General features: G+C 31.8%; 4 protein-coding genes across 5 annotated transcripts; 1 reads left to right on the top strand and 3 right to left on the bottom strand.

Annotated features, from left to right (window-relative positions):
* Positions 1 to 895: 895 nt before the first annotated feature.
* On the bottom strand, positions 896 to 3,464 carry LOC17897845 (protein TRI1). 2 transcript variants are annotated; one of them, XM_023789358.1, is made up of 8 exons: positions 3,073 to 3,464; positions 2,677 to 2,779; positions 2,408 to 2,582; positions 2,151 to 2,307; positions 1,950 to 2,064; positions 1,667 to 1,844; positions 1,326 to 1,382; positions 896 to 1,247 (listed from the first exon to the last, which is right to left on the bottom strand). In XM_023789358.1, exons 1-8 carry the CDS (start codon positions 3,354 to 3,356, stop codon positions 1,189 to 1,191), a joined length of 1,128 nt encoding a protein of 375 aa, XP_023645126.1. In that variant the 5' UTR covers positions 3,357 to 3,464; the 3' UTR covers positions 896 to 1,188. The 2 variants fall into 2 exon arrangements, with proteins under 2 accessions (XP_023645126.1, XP_006303686.1); XM_006303624.2 differs by having other exon boundaries at positions 1,326 to 1,385; positions 3,073 to 3,463.
* Positions 3,465 to 8,394: 4,930 nt separating this feature from the next.
* LOC17899830 lies at positions 8,395 to 10,127 on the bottom strand. The gene is made up of 4 exons (XM_006304095.2): positions 9,940 to 10,127; positions 9,208 to 9,636; positions 8,862 to 9,093; positions 8,395 to 8,720 (listed from the first exon to the last, which is right to left on the bottom strand). Exons 1-3 carry the CDS (start codon positions 10,009 to 10,011, stop codon positions 8,878 to 8,880), a joined length of 717 nt encoding a protein of 238 aa, XP_006304157.1. The 5' UTR covers positions 10,012 to 10,127; the 3' UTR covers positions 8,395 to 8,720; positions 8,862 to 8,877.
* A 95-nt stretch (positions 10,128 to 10,222) lies between these two features.
* LOC17898655 (protein SRC2) lies at positions 10,223 to 11,157 on the bottom strand. Its single transcript, XM_006305921.2, has one exon. It carries the CDS (start codon positions 11,149 to 11,151, stop codon positions 10,444 to 10,446), a length of 708 nt encoding a protein of 235 aa, XP_006305983.2. The 5' UTR covers positions 11,152 to 11,157; the 3' UTR covers positions 10,223 to 10,443.
* Positions 11,158 to 18,872: 7,715 nt separating this feature from the next.
* Positions 18,873 to 19,426, top strand: LOC111832647. Its single transcript, XM_023790186.1, has one exon. The coding sequence runs from the start codon at positions 18,952 to 18,954 to the stop codon at positions 19,141 to 19,143; it is 192 nt and encodes a 63-aa protein (XP_023645954.1). The 5' UTR covers positions 18,873 to 18,951; the 3' UTR covers positions 19,144 to 19,426.
* The last annotated feature ends 812 nt before the right edge of the window (positions 19,427 to 20,238 follow it).

Below are 20,238 nucleotides of genomic sequence, written 5' to 3'. Positions count from 1 at the left end.
CCTCATTAAAAAAACAAAACAAGTAACTTTCTTGTCTTTCATACACTTCGAGGCTTTTCATTGATTTGTCATCAAGCTTTGGGCAATGGGCAGTTTTGTCTCTTGACAATATAACCAGCGAAAGACAACAAAGGAGCCACCTTGTCTGAATCAAACCTATGAAGATGTTCCTGCGCTTCTCTGTGTAACCTCTTTGTATAGTCTCTCGCATTCTCCACACCCACCAGCTCGGATATGTCAGCTTTCCAGTGATCAAATCTTTTCCGGCAGTTGTTTGCCACCTGAGAGAAGCGTATACCTCATAGCTTTGCGAACCTCGAGTACTGGCTCCCAAAGAGGAACTGAACTGTTGCAAAGAGGAACGGAACCGTTTAGTGTGTTATTGATGGACATCCTTATTGTTCATATACGACATGAACTCAGAGTCAGCAGTCAGGGCTTGCGATCGAAGTTAGACGGCGGATGGACGGTCGTATCAGCCGCATTGCAGACGATACAGAGTGTAACGGGGCGCATGAAGATAAAGTTTACAGAGTTGAAGTAAACTTAATGAGTTGTATTTTTTTTTTTTTCAATAAAATAGTAAAGTTTAGTAATTACTAATTAGCCTCTAATACAAAAATGGATATATGCTTGTTAAATCGTTTTAGGTTTCATATTTGCACTTGGTCCCCAGGAGAGATCTTAGTCCCCCCAAATCATCTCAACATCGATGCACGAATCTTGAGAATACTTAACATCAGTTGAATCGTGTCGAGTTTTTGACCTTAAAGGACACAACACTTTGTGGTATTTAAGATACCAAATTCTGTTTCTCTATAGCAGCATCATTGTACTATGTGGGAAAATTTTGTTAGCTAATTTGATATATTTTATGCACATTTAAATAGCAAAGTTGAAACATGTTACCACATCATTATTTCTTCATTGCATTAGGTTTAAAGTCTGACTAAGAACAATTAGTCAAAAAACAAATTAGTTCTGGTAAGGTCTAGTTTTGTCTCTATATATACCAAGAGTGAACATATGCTAACTTAACGTCAGTTGAATCTGGCTCCCCTATATGAAATACTTACCAAAATTGGCCCCTTCGAATGACAAATCATTGTTCAGTCTTGATGAAGCTTTGAATCCGAGTCGCCTTTGAATCAAAACAACTTCATAGAGTTCTTTCAGCTGATCATAGAATCATTGTTCAGTCTTGATTCTTGATGAATCAGCATTTTCTTCATTTGCTTCATCATTATCTATATAGTTGAGAAAGGGAGATGATTTCATTTTCACCTTACTAAAATAACATGAATAGATTTAGAAAATATCCATACCTTCGTCTATCTTCATATCCATTTTCTGCTTGCCCTTCTCTGGATCGTTAGTAGTTCCTGCTAAAGAAAAGACCAGCACAAAAATTAGTGTATGCAAAGAAAGACTAACTTTTTCTATCAAAATTAAAGCCATATAGGCAAATATAGTTGAACAAATGACTCATAAAAGCACAAGACTAATCAGAGAAAAGGTAACAAAAATTTTAACCTCTACCAACACAAACATTCAACAACAGTTCCAAAAAGGAAATTGTATGCACATAAACACATGTCTCAGGGTTACTAAATAGATATGACTACTTCAAGAAATATGAAAAGGACACTTTTCAATCATCACATACCTTCATCCTCCTGTACTAGAGGCCAAATGTGCTTGGCTAACTGTTTGTTCATTTCAAACATATTGATAGACTCCACAGGGAAAAGAGACCGTAATGATTCATCGCATAATATTGTGCGTTTATCAGATGGATCTTGCAAATTGTTCTCCTTTATGTATTTCCAAAGCATTTTCACAACCTGAAAAATAAACCATTCATTCAGCAGATGAAATAACACATTCAGAAGTTTTGTAATTTCTCAAGAAGCTCTAAGGATTCAATTCATTAAAGGTTAGCTATGTACCTCTGTCCTAGCTAACTGAGAGGTTCCAGTAAAAGCCTGAAGTTCCGGCGAAAGACTGCAAACTTTAGTAAAGCCGCCTCCTTTTTTCTTCGGTTTGTCCTCGGACTTGGCTGGTCTAATTCGATAGAGAGAGGCTTAGTTTCTTTAACTCTAAGCTATATAACCAGACAAACTCACAAATTGAGAGAAAAAAGCACTAACTTTCTTTTCTTGCTTTTGCGTTTTCGTACGCTACGATCTTCCTCTTCTCCACTTTCTTCTTCATTATTCTCTACCGCTTCTTCGTTTCGCTCCTCTTTCTCATCTCGTTCCCCTGATGCCTCATCTTCATCTTCCTCTTTCACATTCTTAGCACACCCTATAAAGATAAAAAAAAACCATTCACAAGAACTCTAAAGCATCATCATCTTTATCAAGATACCACATAAAAATCTAGTGAAATAACAAGCAAGAAATACCATCTCCATCATTGAGCGGCCAGATATGCTTGGCCAATGCCTTGTTCATTTGAAACATATTAATCGTCTTTACGCGGAATAACGAATGAAGCGCCTCGTCACATAATATATTTCTCCTATTCTCTGGATCTTGCAAATCGTGCTCTTTAATATATGCCCAAATATTTTTCACAACCTGTTATATAAGCAAGTAACAATGTAATCATAAGCTTCTCTCCCATTTAAACCATCACAAGAAAAACGAAACTTACGTAATGGATAACAAATACCTCTGTTCGAGCCAATTGAGAAGTTCCTATAAACTTCTCTAGTTGTGGAGAAAGCTGACATATTTTGTTAAAACCACCTCGTCGCTTTTTAGCCTTTACCGGCCTAATAATACATATCACAAAAAAATAAAATACAATAGTCACAAATTTGACACCTTTCATCTAAACCCCAATTACAAGAAACTAATCTCACAACTTTCTTCTAAGCAATCATCAACAAGAAACAAATAATCCCCAACCTTTGATTGATTCCATCACCATTAATATATATTGCTATATCCATACACAAGTATCAAAACTTGACTGTAACTTGCTAAAGCCTAAACAATACCAGATAAACTGAGTATTTAGTTAATACACAATATATTAATCCAATGTTTTAAAGAAAATTTTTACCGTTCGGTCTTCTCGTTATCATTTTCACTTCCTTCTTCATCATTTTGATCGCCATTACAGTCTTCATCTTCATGTTCCTTGTGAACCTCAGGTTTGCTTTCTAACAAAGCATCGGTTTCAAGAAAAGCATCGATTTGTTCCCTGACGAAAGCCTTCTTATCGGTTAATTCGACGCCGAAATACGCCTCCAGCTGACGGCGAATGCTCGCCGGAGTCGTTGTTTCTAGGTCGGAGCTGCGGAGAATTTCCCGGAGCTGAGTCACGAGGTCCGAGTCGGAAACCATTTCTCTGTTCTGTTCCTCCCAAGATTTTTTTTTTTAATTTTCTTTTCTTTTTTTCTTGGGTTCTTACAAAACTGAAAACTACAAAAGCGGTTTTGTAATAGAAAAACAATGGACATTTATGGAATTTTCCCACATATACACCAAAACGTTGTCGTTGAATTATTTTCTCAATCTTTTTAATATAGCGGATTCACCGATGCGAAATCTGATTAGGTTGCATGGAAACTCTTTTCGAAGTCCGTTTTTCGTTTCTGAAACGTTTTAGTAACAGAAATTTTTGGAAGCTCGGAAACTATAACGGAAACACGATTCCTAATTTTTTTTTATTTGGTAACACAATAGAAACTCGCGTTTCCATTTCTGAAATCCAACGGAATCTCACATTTTAAGTTTAGAAACTCAATAAACAAATATATTAATTTATGATAAATAGAGTGATTAGTTGAATACCGTCAAAACCTGATTAATTTAATTTAATATATAATATATAAATATCAAAATTTATAGATTTTAGTGTTTTAATATTATAGATTATGTGTTATTTCAAAAAAATTTTTTAAATATGGGTTGAACGTTTTGATATCTTAATTTTATATAAAAAATTGTTTCTCGTTTTCGAAACGTTTCGTTTTAGTGTATTCGTCTCCGTTTCTATGCAAGACTGAAAAGAAAAAAAAAGAACAAGTGAGATTAATATGTAGTGGAAATCATGTGAACTAAGCTTTAATACTTTTACGTGGAATCGTTAAACCGTAACGCATACTTTGACCGTTTACTGAAAAATTTGGCACGAACTCGTTTGAAAACTTATGAAAATCAACTACATATCACTGTTCAAGTATCCTTCTGGTTCTAATCCATGTCCTCGAAGCTTTCTCTTCCAAAAACTTTTTTTTTCTATGTAGATTTTTATTTTCTGTCAATGGTCACAAAGTTATTAAAATGTCTTTTCACAATCATAATTTTATATTTAAAAAAAATGATTGGGTCAGTTTTATTTTGAAGTAACAAAATACCAACAAAATGGTGACAAATTTTTATTTATTTATTTTTTTTGACCAAGAAATGGTGACAATTTAAAAAGAAGTAATTTCTGGTAGTTGAGTCAGTGTTTACAATTGGCATTTTAAACTATTTTCATGGTCCTAAAATAAAAATGGAATAGTTATGTTTGTTTTCTTGTCGACATCGCCGTGTATATAATATACGAATCTGCAATGGCGTGTTTCGTTGTACTTTGTAGTACTTTTAAAGAAGTTGTACTTTCCTCTTCAAGAAGTAATTAAATTCACACCTAACAATGAAAAATAGATCTGCAGAAGAAGAAGAATCTCACAAAACACATGACAGTTGCATTTAAAAGTTTTACAAGTGCAGTATCTCTTTAGTAGTAGTCCCAAATCTACCATTTGTCCTATTATGTAATATTTTGATCAAAAAAATCATACCAATTATACAGAAATAGAAATAATAAACTGTTTTGAAATAAAAATAACGGATTGACTATGCTCTTTGATACTTACGGCAAAAGTTTGATTCATGGTCAATGTAGTTCATGCTTTTTCAGTGTCGATCTAAATTCATGGAGGTCTATGACTTTTTTTGTAATTTTGTATTTTACTCCTTCTGTTATTATTAATTATTTTTTTAGTTTTTCACCGACGTCAATAAAAGATATTAAAAGAGATTACAAATGCATTATTTCTTATAATTACATTTTTTATAGTTTTAAACCAATTGTATTTTACAATTCATCACTAATAACAAAAAAAAAAAAAACGTTGACAAAAACAAAATAACAAATAAAAATGCAGACAATTTATTTTTTAGTAATAATGTGTGTTTGAAGGGTGTTTGTTTATTACTGGTTTGGAACCTTCAAACTAGCAAACATCAATTTATTAGAGCTCGTTTGGAACCTTCAAATCAGTTGAGAGTCTGTGATTGTAACTAGCAGAAAAACGAATTAGCGTTGTATTTTGGTTTGAATTGTGTTATTAATTACTTATTATGTCACTAAAGTTTTTCCTATAGTAGATGATTATTTTTCTTTAAGACAACTAACCACAAGTGTTGCTTTACTAGCGATTTAGTCATCGGTGAGCAATGCGTTGCGTTTTGACATACGCAAAAACACATGTGTGGCACTTCAACTATATAAATATTCATATAGACATAAATTGTTAAATTAAAATGTCCATAATATTTATATTCAACTATTTTTTGTACTATGATTTGGACCATGTTGTTGTTAAAGATGGAATCTATGACATGTAAAATTTCTCATCTTGATAAGTTTTGGGAATTTAAGAGCTTTGGTAAAAATATTGGTTACTTGATCATATGTGTATTTTCGTTCTCCAGTTGCACATGCATCTTGATAACACGTTGTCTAATGTAGTAATAATGTGTGTCAATGTCCTTTTGTCTATCATGAAAAACTGAATCTTTTTCTCCAAAGCTTTAATGAATTGTTAGCCACATAGATCTCTATTGGATCCTCTTGTGACAAACAAAATTCTTTTGAAAAGTTTAGTAACCATGGGAAACAGCTAAAGTAGTAAATATGTAGGGAATTCACAATTAAAAAGAGTGACAATTATTTACATCTTTGACATCCATTTTCAAGGCAGAACATAAAGCCATTTGTGCTCTTTTAGTCATTATCGTCACTTTATCCAACAAAACTTGTAATTATTAAAAATATATAGCCAAACAAGTAAAACTTTATTGAGTTTTTGATACAGTACAAAGATTGTGTTGTTGTTGGATCATGGATGCTTCATGTATCCACTCACGCCTCCAATGGTATCTAAAATATAAAATGCCTTCTCAAAAAAAATTTGTCTTTTTCTCCCTTGACTATGTCTTGTGGAGGCTCAATGTAAACATTTTATACAAGATTTCTAAAGAAGACTGATTAAATTACCTATTTGATGAATCCTCTAATAGTTTCAAGAAGAATGAGAATTAAAAACAAATTTGAGGTAGAGGTAAATTATTTACCGCTCTAGTAGTGGAGTATAACCATGTGTTATGCCACACTATTGCTTTGTCTCCATTCTCATTCTCATATTTGGTGTCAAATAGTTTTGCATGCTTCTGATGGAAACATTGAGAGGTTGCACCTTGTATAATATGACCTTTATTGGGAATGATTGCCTACATACAAATTAAATATTTTAGTTATTACATACGCAAGTGAAAAAATAATAATGTCTAAACAAACATAACGATCCCACACCTCAACACTTGTAGTGTAAAGTCCAGCTTTGTCATTTTGACACTTAACCACGGGGATTGCAAAATATACTTCATAGAGTACTCTTGAAACTCCAAAATTTGGAGCACCTGAAAACAATAGATTCTATTGCTAAATGATGTTGCGAGACACTTTAGCACATAAGAAAGAACTTACATTGTCACATGCTTCTTCTTTTGTATAGAATGCAATATGGCCTTCTTGCCACATGCTGTATTTAGGGACTTGTTCAAGAGTTGTCCTCTCAATTTCGTCTATAAACAGAGACAAAGTTTTTTTCTTCATTTTCTTGAATTCTGAATCAAAGAGAGTGTAAAATGGAGACATGTTACATATTTAATGGAAACAGAGGGGTCACTAGCGATTTAGACGGCGGTAACAAGAGCAATGTGTTGCGTTCTGACATACGAAAAACATATGCGTAGCACTTCTACTATATAAATATTTAATTTATTATATAACCATATATTGTTAATTTAAAATGCCCATAATATTTATATTCCACTATTTTTTGTACTATGATTTGGACCATGAAGTTGTTAAAGACAGAATCTATGACATGTAAAATTTCTCATCTTGATATGTTTTGAGAATTTAAGAGCTTTGGTAAAAATATTGGTTACTTGATCATATGTGTATTTCCGTTCTCCAATTGCACATGCATCTTGGTAAGACATTGTCTAATGTAGTAATAATGTGTGACAATGTCCTTTTTTCTATCATGAAAATCTGAATTTTTTTCTCCAAATTAAAGCTTTGATGAATTGTTATCCACATAGATCTCTATTGGATCCTCTTGTGACAAACAAAATTCCTTTGAAAAGTTTAGTAACCATGGTAAACACCTAAAGTAGTCAATATGTAGGGAATTCACAATTAAAAAGAGTGACAATTATTTACATTTTTGACATCCATTTCAAGGTAGAACATAAAGCCATTTGTGCTCTTTTAGTCATTGTCGTCACTTCATCCAACAAACTTGTAATTATTAAAAATATATAACCAAACAAGTAAAACTTTATTGAGTTTCTGATACATGGACTTTATACTGCCTTAAAATGTGTTGTTATTGGATCATGGATGCTTCATGTATCCACTCACGCCTCCAACGGTATCTAAAATATAAAATGCCTTCTCAAAAGAAAATTGTCTTTTTCTCCCTTGACTATGTATGTAGTCTTGTGGTTGCTCAATGTAAACATCTTATACAAGATTTCCAAAGAAGATTGATTTGACATCTATTTGATGAATCCTCTAATAGTTTCAAGACGAGCAGCAAGAGCACATACTTCATCATAATTGCCTTTGACTATGAGTTTTTGCCACAAATCTTGCCTTGTATCTTCCAACATCTCATCTAGTGTTTCTCTTAATTTGTTTTGTATTGAGTTTTGACAAAATAGAGTAAAGCCGTATTGAGTTTTGGACCTTTTGGTAATTTGTAAATATCTCGTAGACTTCTGAAATTTGGAGTCCTTTCACTCGATTTTTCTTTTTCTTGAGAATTCGTTGGTGAAGCTGTTGGTGTGGTAGGCTTGTCTCTTGGTTGCCCAAGTCATCTTCTTCAAAATGTGAAGTAAAATTATAAACTTGGACTTTATTATTTGAAAATACGAGAACTAGAATCCAATGAGATTTCGAAGTGGATTTATTTACTAGGAACTATCTCTTAGTGCTAAGTGATTAAGTCGAAAATTAGATTTTCGTTTCTCCTTCTGACACATGCTCTTTAGAAAAATCTGCAGAAGTTTGAAATTGTGGATTCAGTTACAGAACTGGGGTTGCAAAGTCCAGCATTAGACCTAATAAACCATTCGTTCTCCCAAAAACAAAAATGTGAATCATTTCTCCTCAATGTTCAAACACAAGATACATATACATACCCAAAGAACAGTGGTTGTCACAAGAACTGAGACACATTTCCAAAGAAGAGAGCACAAAACAAAACAATTCTATGGCCTAAGAGATATTGTCAACTCATTGACCTCAAATTCTCTGACATTTTGAAGAAATCGCCTATCTATGCTCGAACACTAATCCGCGAGGTTCCAGATAATCCCCAAAACTAATCGAAGTAACCACTTGGTACCTAAATCACCAGCCTACAAAGGATACCAAATATGAGATGTGCATATATTGAGAAACTTAAGTCATATCTAAATAATATTTGTCCATATGTTTTAGGCCATAGAATTTCCACATGGGATTTCAACATAATTATCTAACAGAACTTAAGTGCGTACCTTTAGATGAAGATGCTCATTTTGTTTCCACACTGTGATTCTGCAGTGGAGTTCCTGATGTGTTTCTAGCCTTCTTATACCAAAAGAACATGGACCAAAGTGCTCTAAGAAATACTCCATTTGCAAAATGTGGAATAAATAGACGCCCCCAATACGGGTAGTATGGTCCAGGAAGTTTAATCAGAGTGAAGAGCATCATCATAGCTAGCAAATGCCACGGCACTTCCGCTTCCTGCAAGAACAAAAATAATATTGTAAACCGCTGCATTCAGTTTACACATTCCCAAAACAAAATCTTAAAGGTATAATTTGGGATCAATCAACAGCTGTTTCTCTTTTCTACTACCTTAAGACGGGGAGACATCTTCAACGCGGTTTCTTGTAGAATGCCCGCAACAACCATACCGATGACTAATGGAAACGGGACTAAAGCAAGTTTCCTCTCATGTGCACAATAAGACATCTCACTGATGGAAGAAACCGCAAATATGGGAACGAACAAGAACTTCACTACCGATATAGCGAGATCAAGAACGAGCTGTATGAAGTTTCCAAATGCTCTATTCCAAGGGAACTCCTTAACCGGCTGTGGAGAATTATCCCACACATCTTTTGTTTTCCTAAGCAGATTATCAAAACTAAGCCTCTTTGGTTCCCCTGAATGTTCAGATTCCATATGAATTGCACGACAGAGGAGTGATCTCTTTGAGACTTTAGCTTCATTAGCACCCTTAAAGGTACAATCTTTAATGTTCTTAGAGTAGAACAAAGTGAACTGGAAAACAAAATACAGAGAAATCAACAACAGCTCATAACACAACAAATGATAAAAAAACGAACATGAACAAAGTTGGGGTAAAAATCACAAATTTGCTATATGCCTAACGAAAGATTCATAATTTACATGTTCCGTAGATCAACAAAGCAAGCCTAAGTGCAATTTCTCCCACAGTCCAATTGAAAAGTTCGTCTTCAATCCAAAGACCCACATGAGAAATAATGAAAAGTAACAATTTTTTTTTCTGGGTCGAGAAGCTAAATTGAAGATTTGGTAGAAGAAGAAGAGAGAATTGGCTACCTGGGTCGAGTAAAGTCGCAGAGCCATTGAAGGTCGAGGCGAAGAAAGAAAGAGATGAGACATCGTCGCCATTATATCTAAGAAAAAACTGTTGCTTTGATTTTTTCAGAGTTGCTCTCTCTGTGAGCAAAGAGGATAAGAACCGAGGGTTCAAGCCTACTGGGAGAGAAAGAGATGGAAAAGAAAAAAGGAGTCGGGGAAGGTGGGATCACCTGAGCCAGTGACCACCGTAAGATCACGTGAGCTCGTGTATAATCTAAGATTTATTTTTATTTATTTTTAATTTTTCTCCAATTATTTGATTGATTGAAAACAAAGAAAAGGTTACATGAGTTGATGAAGAGAGGGGAAAGAAATTGTTTAGAGAAAACAGAAAACATCAAAAACAAAAATAAATAAAAATTTTAAGAGTTTTTGCCAATCAATCCACCCAAAAGCCCAGCTTCCTTCCAATCCAAGTCCTATCTCCTTTGTTTGTTGGTACGACTTGACAATACAATACACTTAAAAGTCCCATGATGTATGGTTGCATGCAGGATTGACTTGCGATCCAACAACAAAATAATGTCTCAAGAAAGTCGGTACCCCAGCCAGCATAGAATACTCAAACGACAATGTTGGTGATGGTGGTGGTGTGCGGCTCGGTGATGGTGGCGGTGTCTGGTCGTAAGCAGGATTGGCTTGCTCTAGTGCCACAGCGTGAGGTAGTGAAAAAGAACCATCGTTCGATTCAACAACAAAAGGATATCTCAAGACACCCGCTGGTACATTATTCGGTTTAAATCGGTACAAGAAAGTCATATATCCTGAATGTTTCCCCGACAGAGTTTTTACCTGATGCCTTATCAGTTTCATCTCCTGATTGCTACCGCCATCGTCAATTGATGGTGCGTTTGAATTCAAAAGCTCGGCTAATGGGATGTTGACTCTTCCGATTTCTTTGTTACCTAAGACTCGACGAGAGATTAATCTCATGACAAGTGTCAAACGACCATTATGGGCTGATCTCTCGTTGACAGAAAACTTGACGGCCTGGTTCCAAGTCGGGTTAGATCCACCAGAACGATCGGCAATGGTTTTCGCCTTTTGTTTTTTTCGAGTATTTTCACCATGAATGGAGATTTTGGCGTACACGTCCATTTTTGTGAAGAGATTGACATTCCCAAGGTGACTTGCAGAATGAATGTTGAGATATAGAGTTAGATTTGCCATAACTATAACAAGAGTGTAACATCAACTCTACAAGTTCACCTTATAACATAGCAGAAAATAGGAGAGTAACCTAGTGTAAATCTAGAAAACTACTCAAAATGGAAAAATGTAGAAATTATCAAAACATATAATTTGAGAAAGATTTAGCTAAATCTAATTAATTTTATTATTTATTTCACCAGCTAAATCTAATTAATTTATTTCGATATAAGTATATATATTTAGCTAAATCTAATTAATTTTATTATTTATTTCACCAATGAGTATCTGTATCAGTTTTTTCTAAATTGGTTTCTTGAATTTGAGAATAATTACTTATTTTGATACAATAAACAAAACTATTTCTTACAGCTAATATTTTTTTCCTCGGATTACATAAATCATGTGTTAATACTTTCAATATAAGTATATATATATAGCTAAAATCTAATTAATTTTATTATTTATTTCACCAATGAGTATCTGTATCAGTTTTTTTCTAAATCTAATCACGTCTCTGTATTTAGAAGAGCTAAATCTTATCACGTCTCATTATTTGTGATATTGGTTCACTTTTCAATCATATCTTAGTTTTTATCTGCTTAAATTTACTAAAAAAATATGTATGTAATTGGTTGGGCTGCAAAATGGTTTAGAGCTTTTAAAGCATATATATAACAATGTCCAAATTAAAACCCATATATTTTAACAGCCTAAGTTTTAATCTCTGTTCATATTTTTTTATATTTCTAAAAAAAATATTTTTGGGGTTTGAGGTTACAAGTTACATCTAACATAAAATATCATATACAAAAAAAAAAAAAAATAACAGTATATATTGTATAGCTACGATCCAACCCATAATCATGGAAATATGTCATGTTTCCAACTAAAACCTTATTAATAGTGTGAGTTGTGATACTCATGACTTCTTTTTGTTTTGACATCTATATATCTATATATAAGCTATTTCATAACCCACAACGACCAAATGATTCAATCCCTTGCACCAAATGTAATGTACCAACGTAACCAACTTTTTTTTGGACGACTCAGCATTGATTGTGGAGATTCAATGAGTGATAAATATTCAATACTCTTGATCGCTTAAAATTGTGCATCTAATGGGTGCAACTTCACTCTAGAACTTGCCACACACAAATGATGGTTTACATTGTCGATGGTGAGGGCATTCTTATTGGTAACATCTTAAGGAGTATCTTAGGGTAAGATACTCCTTAAGATGTTACCAATAAGGATGGTCAATGAGGATACTGTACGTTGGCTATTGGTGTTGATTAATATATAGCATTGATGACCATTTGGAATTTGTAGCAAGGTGTATGTGGTTTTCTTGAGTGTGAAGACCATTTAATTTGGAATATGTGATTCCACTATCCAAAGATCAACTCGTGCCAAGCATATTATCAAAGTCCTCGACAAAAATATCAATAATTATTCTACGATAGAAACATGGAGTTGTATCGAGTGAATTATAGCAAAACAAATGAGATCATAACAGATTAAAAGAAAAAAAGTGGAAACCATAATGAACTTTACAAAATTTTCAATGATCAAGCATATATATCAAAAGCAAACATCGTACAATATGTAGATTGCGTTTTTTCAGTTTTGCTATTGTTTGTTATCATTTTCATGCATGTTGATAAATTACATTGGCAAAAGGTCATGTCTTGACATCTTGTTCAGTTGAGAAAATAAAGATATTATATATTTAGAGAAGCTTTATAAAAACTAAAGAAAGAAAGAATGAATGAAAGTATGTAACACATAAAAACAATTAAAGCACATAACCTCACACTAAAAACTAAAAGTAGTACAATGTGTTTAGAGAAAACTATGCTAAGTCAGTTAAAACCGCTATAGATCACTAGATAGTGCAATTTCTTTATCTCACTTAGCATGGTATTACAAGAACATGAAACACAAAATATTAAAGCACACAGTCTCACACTAACAACTTAAAAAGTAAACCAAATGGACTTTGATCCGGTGGTTTTCAGTTGAGAGAAAGAGCTACTATGCTGATCTAGATCAAGGATCAATTCCTCTCAAACGCGAAAACATTAATCATTTTCTTTTGACCAGAAGGTTTCACCTAGTTTTTTCTTAAACGATAAGAGAATTAAGGACTTGAACCCGAATCTCCTAACTAGTAATAAAACAAAAAACTAAATAGGTACAATGTGTTTAGACAAGACCATGCTAAGTGAGCTAATGCACCGTTGTAAACTTTTGTTACACCATCCTATCCCTCCTTCTCCTTCCACCGATAAGGATTTTTCTTCATTTAGTTTTCCTTTAAGGTTTTCTCTCTAAATCCTTAATATTTTGTAAATTAGCTTTCAAAAATCCTATTTTAAGGTTTAGTAACATTGAAACCCAAAAAAAATGACTTTTAGGTTGGAAAATTTAAAACCTTAAGGATTAAACATTAATTAACATTTTTAACAAAATCATCTTAATTAATTGACTTTGATATGATATGCAACTGAAATGTATTCATATATGGTGGTATGTAAGTTTTACATGAAAAGGAAACAACAATATAAAAAGACATGATCAGTTTTAGGACTCTTCTGTAATAAACAAAGGGGATAAGGTTCACAAATAATGTAAAGCAAGTGTCGGCATAGAATAATACGATATTGCCTACAATCAAATAATCGATCGAATTATTCTCCTTAGTGTTGTTTGAGTCAATTATTCCATTTGATACATTAAACATCCATTTTAGTGATTCTTTAAACGTCTGTTAATTACCAAATCAATGAAGATTGTTTTCAAAACCATGATACGATGAACCACACCACCTAACACCAAGTCCCGACAAAGTTCTCTCCGATGTCGAATCATATACTGGAATCTTATTATGTGATTCGATCTATAGTACAGTGGTTACCTTATTAAAACAAAGTGTACCACTAGAGTCTAGACTAATATGGACCAATATGGTAATAGGCTATTTTTGGTGCTTTTGTTCTAGACTTTAATTAAGTATTCTTTTTTACGCACATAAAACAATTAAGGGATCCTTCGATGTCGAAGAAAAACATTGTTTTTAGTATCGATGCATTAGTTAATGGACCGTTGGATCAGTGTGGTTGCCTAATTTCGGTGGTTTGTTTAAGAATTTAATCGAGTAACTTTTAATTGACATTGAAAGAGAACATTTAAAATTCTCCTTTTTATGAGTTAATGTGGACTCTTAATTGCGTGAAGTCTCATACAAATTACTTAATACTTCGTTAATAGTACATTAAATGTTCTTATTATTTAGCGTAATCAGATCAAACTATCAAACATGATATCAAATAGCCGGGACCAAGGACTCATAGTAGAAAGTAGAAACGTTATTGTTATGTATCAATTCCAATTTGGTTTACATATGTTTAATTTACGGACTCTTATGTCCGATTTGTTCAAGGTTTGAGCTACATATATATTCCAAAAAATATGTAACAGTGAAACAATATTAGATTTCACTTGGTTCTTTATTATTTAGAAAAAAGTAAAGTGTTAACAACTCAACTCGTAAAGTATTTGTGATAAAATTTAGAAGTCGCTTTTTCTAATGAAACTTACGAGTTGTTTATATAAATGATATGGATTCTAGTTTAATGAGAAATACGGGTTTAGATCTAGAACCTCTTAAGTAATTATATAAAACATACTTAGTAATCATTTTAGAAAAAGGAATAGTTACTACTGATCTTTATATGGCCAACACTTTATTAATTACCAACAGTTTTTCATGTTTGAGTTAGGAAACGAAGACTAATCGATCACACATTAGAAGTTTAGAACTAGATATGTGTCACTGTTAGTCTTCCACTGCGACGGAGAACATAAATTAAGAGGGTGTTATTGGTTGTATAAATTGAAGTCAACTCTACTAAATTTTAAAGTTCATCAGATTTTAAATAAAATAGATTTATTGAAACTGAATAGTTATTTATTTTGACAAATCGGTGGAAATGTATTTCCAACGACATATCATATCATTTGGTTTTGAACAATATAATTGAATTCTATAACAAATGACTTTGACAGTCTATTTATTTTCCAAACTTTTCATCATCGTGTTATAATTTATTCATATATGTATATGATATTTATATAGGTAATGATATAGTATCACCGTAAAGATAAAACACTGCAAATTAATATTTTATAATAAAAAAGTTTTGTGATAATAGTAGGGATGATCATGGTAATATTCTAATTGATATATATGGTGTTATATGTTGACGTGAATGTAGAAGAAAATGATTTACGTTGATTGTCATAATAGAATTGTGAAATCTTAAGTTAACAGGTTGTTTTCTTATTGCTATAATTTACACATAAAATCAGTTGAAAATCATTTCAGGTCAAAAGATTTGTAAAAGTCTATCAAAAATGAATAACAGAAGACTTTAATTAATGACTGTAAATATGAGAACCAATAACACTTGATTTAAAACTCTTTTATTATAGACATTAGAAATATAAGCATCAATAACACTTGATTTCAAACTCTTTTAATGGAGAAATTATAAATATAAGAACCAATAACACTTATTTTGAGTAAAACATTTAAAATCAATGGTTGAATAACATTAGATATTGGTTAGAGTTAGACTCTATAAAAATTCATTGTCCAATAACACCCACTAAGTAAATGTCACACACGGAACATATCTGCACAGATCAAAACTTATTTTTAAAAAATGAAAATAAATCAAAGATCAAAATCTTTGTCCCACAGCTGTCGTCCTCGTGTCCTTGTGGTATAATCTTTCGTCCTGATCCTACCAAACCAAAAACCAAAGGATCACAGCGATGCATATCTGATCTCTTTCACTGTCGTAATATGATCATTAACATAAGTATTCACGTGAGTAAAGTTACACATGAAAGAACTATTTAACTACATTTGTCTCCGATGATAAGAATGGTGACAACAAGATAATAGTGAAAAGCAAACTGGTCAAGCTGGAATAAGCGAGATTAATAGGGATAGTGTAAAACGACCGGGAGGGAAAAAAACAAAAAATAAAATAAGCAAATAGGAAACAAACGAAATAAAAGTTTAATGATGATCACAAATTTTCTTTTGCAATTATTAAAAAACAAAGAATTTATTTTGTAATATAATTGTTATATTCCAAATAATGTTTTGGAACAAAATCTTTTCGTAATTGAAAAACTTAATCCGTATAAAGGAATTTTAAAAAAACAAAAAAAAAAAAAACCACTTCATAATTCATGAGTTATATGATTGCACAAGGCCACAAGCTTTCTAAAATCCTTTATGTAAAACTTTGGTATATAGAGAACATAAATGAGGCTATTAATAATAATCTAAAACCATGCCGTGCCCGAAACATATTCAACGCTTTATAGCTGATTTTAAAATAATGAAATGAGGATTTAGGTAAATCTTTCTACTTTTATAAACGTATGTTTACGATATTCCCGATCCTCCGGTGAAGAAAAATACTAGTATTTTACAATATCATATAGGAATGAGATATTTCCAATCTATTGGGGAAGGATTATATGATATAGTACTGTAATATAATCGGGATATTAACAGTCACTAATAAATACATGTGCATGGACTGAACTCGACCATGCATGCCTTAGTTAATGTTTTTAGTTTATGAACATATCTATGTAATGGATGTATTGAGAGAGTGTGTGTATCTGTTTTCGGATTAAGGTTTAAAACATTCTTGATTTGCGTTAGGGATTAAACACTATTTTAAATCTTTGTAAACTCTTGTGAATATTGGTTTAATTTCTGGAGAATGTGTATGTACCATGAACGTATAGATAAATACATGAACATCTTGTTTTTCCATTTTATAGTTATAGGGTTGACTACGTACAATTAAAATAGATCATCCAACTGTATCATTTGGATTAAAAATAAATGTATGATGCATAAATGAACATAACCCATATGCCGTATATCATGGATGTGAATTGTGATTAGTAATTGTTTTTTGTGATTACGTGTGAAAACATAGTCATAGTTAATCTCCAGAGCTCTAATTTATTTTCACATCCACTATTTTCCATCAATTACACAATTTTACTGCAAATAAATATAAATGCTGTATATTATAATAAATTTTCCGGCTATTTTTGTGGCCGAAATAATTTACTGTTAAATTAGTATCTTATTTAAATTCAGATCTGGAGATTTTGTTTAGAAATATCTATCAGATTTAATTTTCGTGTTTATTTTATTCGATCGGGTAGAACCGAAATCCGATTGGGTACCCGATTGCTCATCGCTAATATAAACTTTTTTTTATTTTAAGATACAAAACATTGTGCTAAGATACTCATTTTCAATTCTAAAATGCTTCCAATAATGATCATCTCATGGTTTACTTTTGTTATATTTTATTTGGGAAAAAGCTTAAAAATACCTCATTTATTTTTTATTTTGACGTTTAATACCTGATCTTTTTTGGTTGGAATAATAATACCCAAAATAATAAAAACGTGCAATTTAATACCTAAACTATTAAATATTGACATTTTCCTACCTACGATCTGACAACAAATTTAATTTTCCAATTTTACCCTTCTTCATTTATATTTATTATTAGTGCATAAATGACATGAAATTAATTATAATTTTATAGATTTAATTCAAAATATATATTTCGTTTTTTGTTTTAATCCAAAAATTTTTAAGTGATTCAATGAAAGCTTTATTTTGAATTATATATTTAGTATCCAAAATATATATTTCATTTTTATCCAAATATATATTTTTTAAGAAATTTAATGAAAGATATATATATATATATATATATATATATATATTGAATTATATATTTCATATCCAAAAATGATATGTATATTTCATATTTCATTTTTATCTAAAACTTTTTAAGAGATTCAATGAAAAATATTTTTTTTTGAAATATATATTTTATATCCAAAAATTGTATTATATTTAGATCCAAAACTTTTAAGAGATCTAACGAAATATATATTTTGAATTATATATTTCATATCTAAAAATGAATATTGAAGTATGAAATATATATATTTTTAATTAAAGATATACAGAAATATTATAATAAAATAGTAAAGTAAAATATTTTTATGCATTGATAATAAAAAGAAGTGAATAAGGGTAAAATTGGAATATATTTTTTGTTGAGAGATCGTAGGTAGGGAAATGACAATATTAAATATTTTAGGTATTAAATTACACGTTTTATTATTTTAATTATTATTTTTTCAAACTAAAAAGATCAGGTATTAAACGTGCAAATAAAAAATAGATGAAGTATTTTAAAGCTTTTTTCCCTATTTTATTTCAAGAACAAGTTTGCTTGTCTATGTACACCATACGGTATATTCTTCGTACGCGAAGTCGATAAGGTTATACACATATATCTTCTTCGTCGTCTTCTTTTTTGTTGTAGATTTTTTTTGTTAAATTGTTATACTACACATATCTGAATAAACGCCCCCTAACGTATTATTGGCTCTTCATGCACACCAAGAGCCAACGAAGCAAAGCATTTTCCCAAAGAAGAACAAAAAAAAAAAACTTGCTAATAATTGCTTGCAAGTTTCAAGCCACGTGGTGTTTTAATTGGACCATTCAAATAAAACTTAAAAATATGGATATTTGCATTATATATAAAGTCTGGTTTTTGCATGTAAAGAGAGACTTCACAACTTCGAGCAAAGTTTTTGGATACGCGGAAAATAGTGAGAAGAAACCAAACCAAAAAAAAAAAAACATTGTTTCTCTATTCTCTTGTTCTTATTAGTCTTACAATGGTGACTCTTAAAATGGAGATTTGCATCGAGTTGGTGAAGTTGACCGTAGATTTCGTCGCCGCCGTTGCGGAATCAATCGAAGTAGCTTTCCGCCACCGTCCTCCTCCGGTGACTCAATATTTTTCGGGGATGAATGGTCGCCGTAGTAATTACACCGCCGTTCCCATTCCTCTCGTAGGGTTTCTATAATTTTAATGTATTCTTTCTTCTCTTATATATGGTTCTTTATATGTTCATCTTGTTTCCATTGTTATTACCGTACCTCTTGCCTCGATCTGTCACGTTGTACTTAGGACAAAAGGTATGATTTGTATCGAGAGATCAAGATATGGTTTACGTACACACGTAAATATATTAAAAAAAAAAGCTTAGATACGTTCGCCGATCTTGTATATATATATTTTCTTTTGTTTCAATGTACATAATTTAGTGTATTCATAATTACTATTGTAATGCTCGATTATTTACAGCACATATGTGTTCACACTTACAAGATAGATCTGAGATACGGAAGTATGCAAATGTTAATATATTTAGGTCAGCGACGAACAACAACGATCGTGGCGATATTTGATTTTTAATTCGCCACTAGACAGAAACACAAAAATGATTGTCTTATCCATGTTTGAGATTTAAGATTAGATGTTTGTTGTGTGGTCTCCACACCGAGTAAACGTGTCGGAAACCATGTTATCTAGTTTTTGGAATATTTGTTTGTTTTTGTATATTTTCTTGGTTCTTGACGAATGAAGAATCATGCTCCATCTTTTGATCCATCATCGATGCACAAAACTGCTCTCGGCCCCTACTGAAACAGCAATTAATACGTTAGGCGATTAGATACGAGAACACAACAAATTTGTGGTACTGTTCTACTTGTATATCACTGTTCAACAATAATGCTGATAAATAATAACATGAAATCATTGTTTTGATTTTAGTGACACCATGAATCACCAAAGATTGTGGCAGCACTAGGAAATGGTATTTAACAGTCTTCAGAACTATAATAAACACTGTAGAGATCAGTCATCGACATTTCAATTATGGTTAAAACGAGAAAGTTGTTGACGACGTCAACGACCTGAATTTAGTTATATCATTTTTTAGTTCCAAATTAGCAACATTGATTTACTATTTTTATTATCTTGTAGAAACAAAACTAATTTTACATCTTCTTAATATAGCTCTAATAAGTCTCAAAACAACACTTGTAAAATCAGTTTTTTTTTGTCTTTTCTCTTATAATACCTTTCTTTCATTCTTAGACTTTACTTTTTTGTC

This window comes from Capsella rubella, unplaced genomic scaffold, assembly GCF_000375325.1.
Source record: "Capsella rubella cultivar Monte Gargano unplaced genomic scaffold, Caprub1_0 scaffold_1, whole genome shotgun sequence".
Classification (NCBI taxonomy): Eukaryota; Viridiplantae; Streptophyta; class Magnoliopsida; order Brassicales; family Brassicaceae; genus Capsella; species Capsella rubella.
Note: the sequence above shows the minus strand (reverse complement) of the source record. Positions and strands in the feature narration are given on the sequence as shown.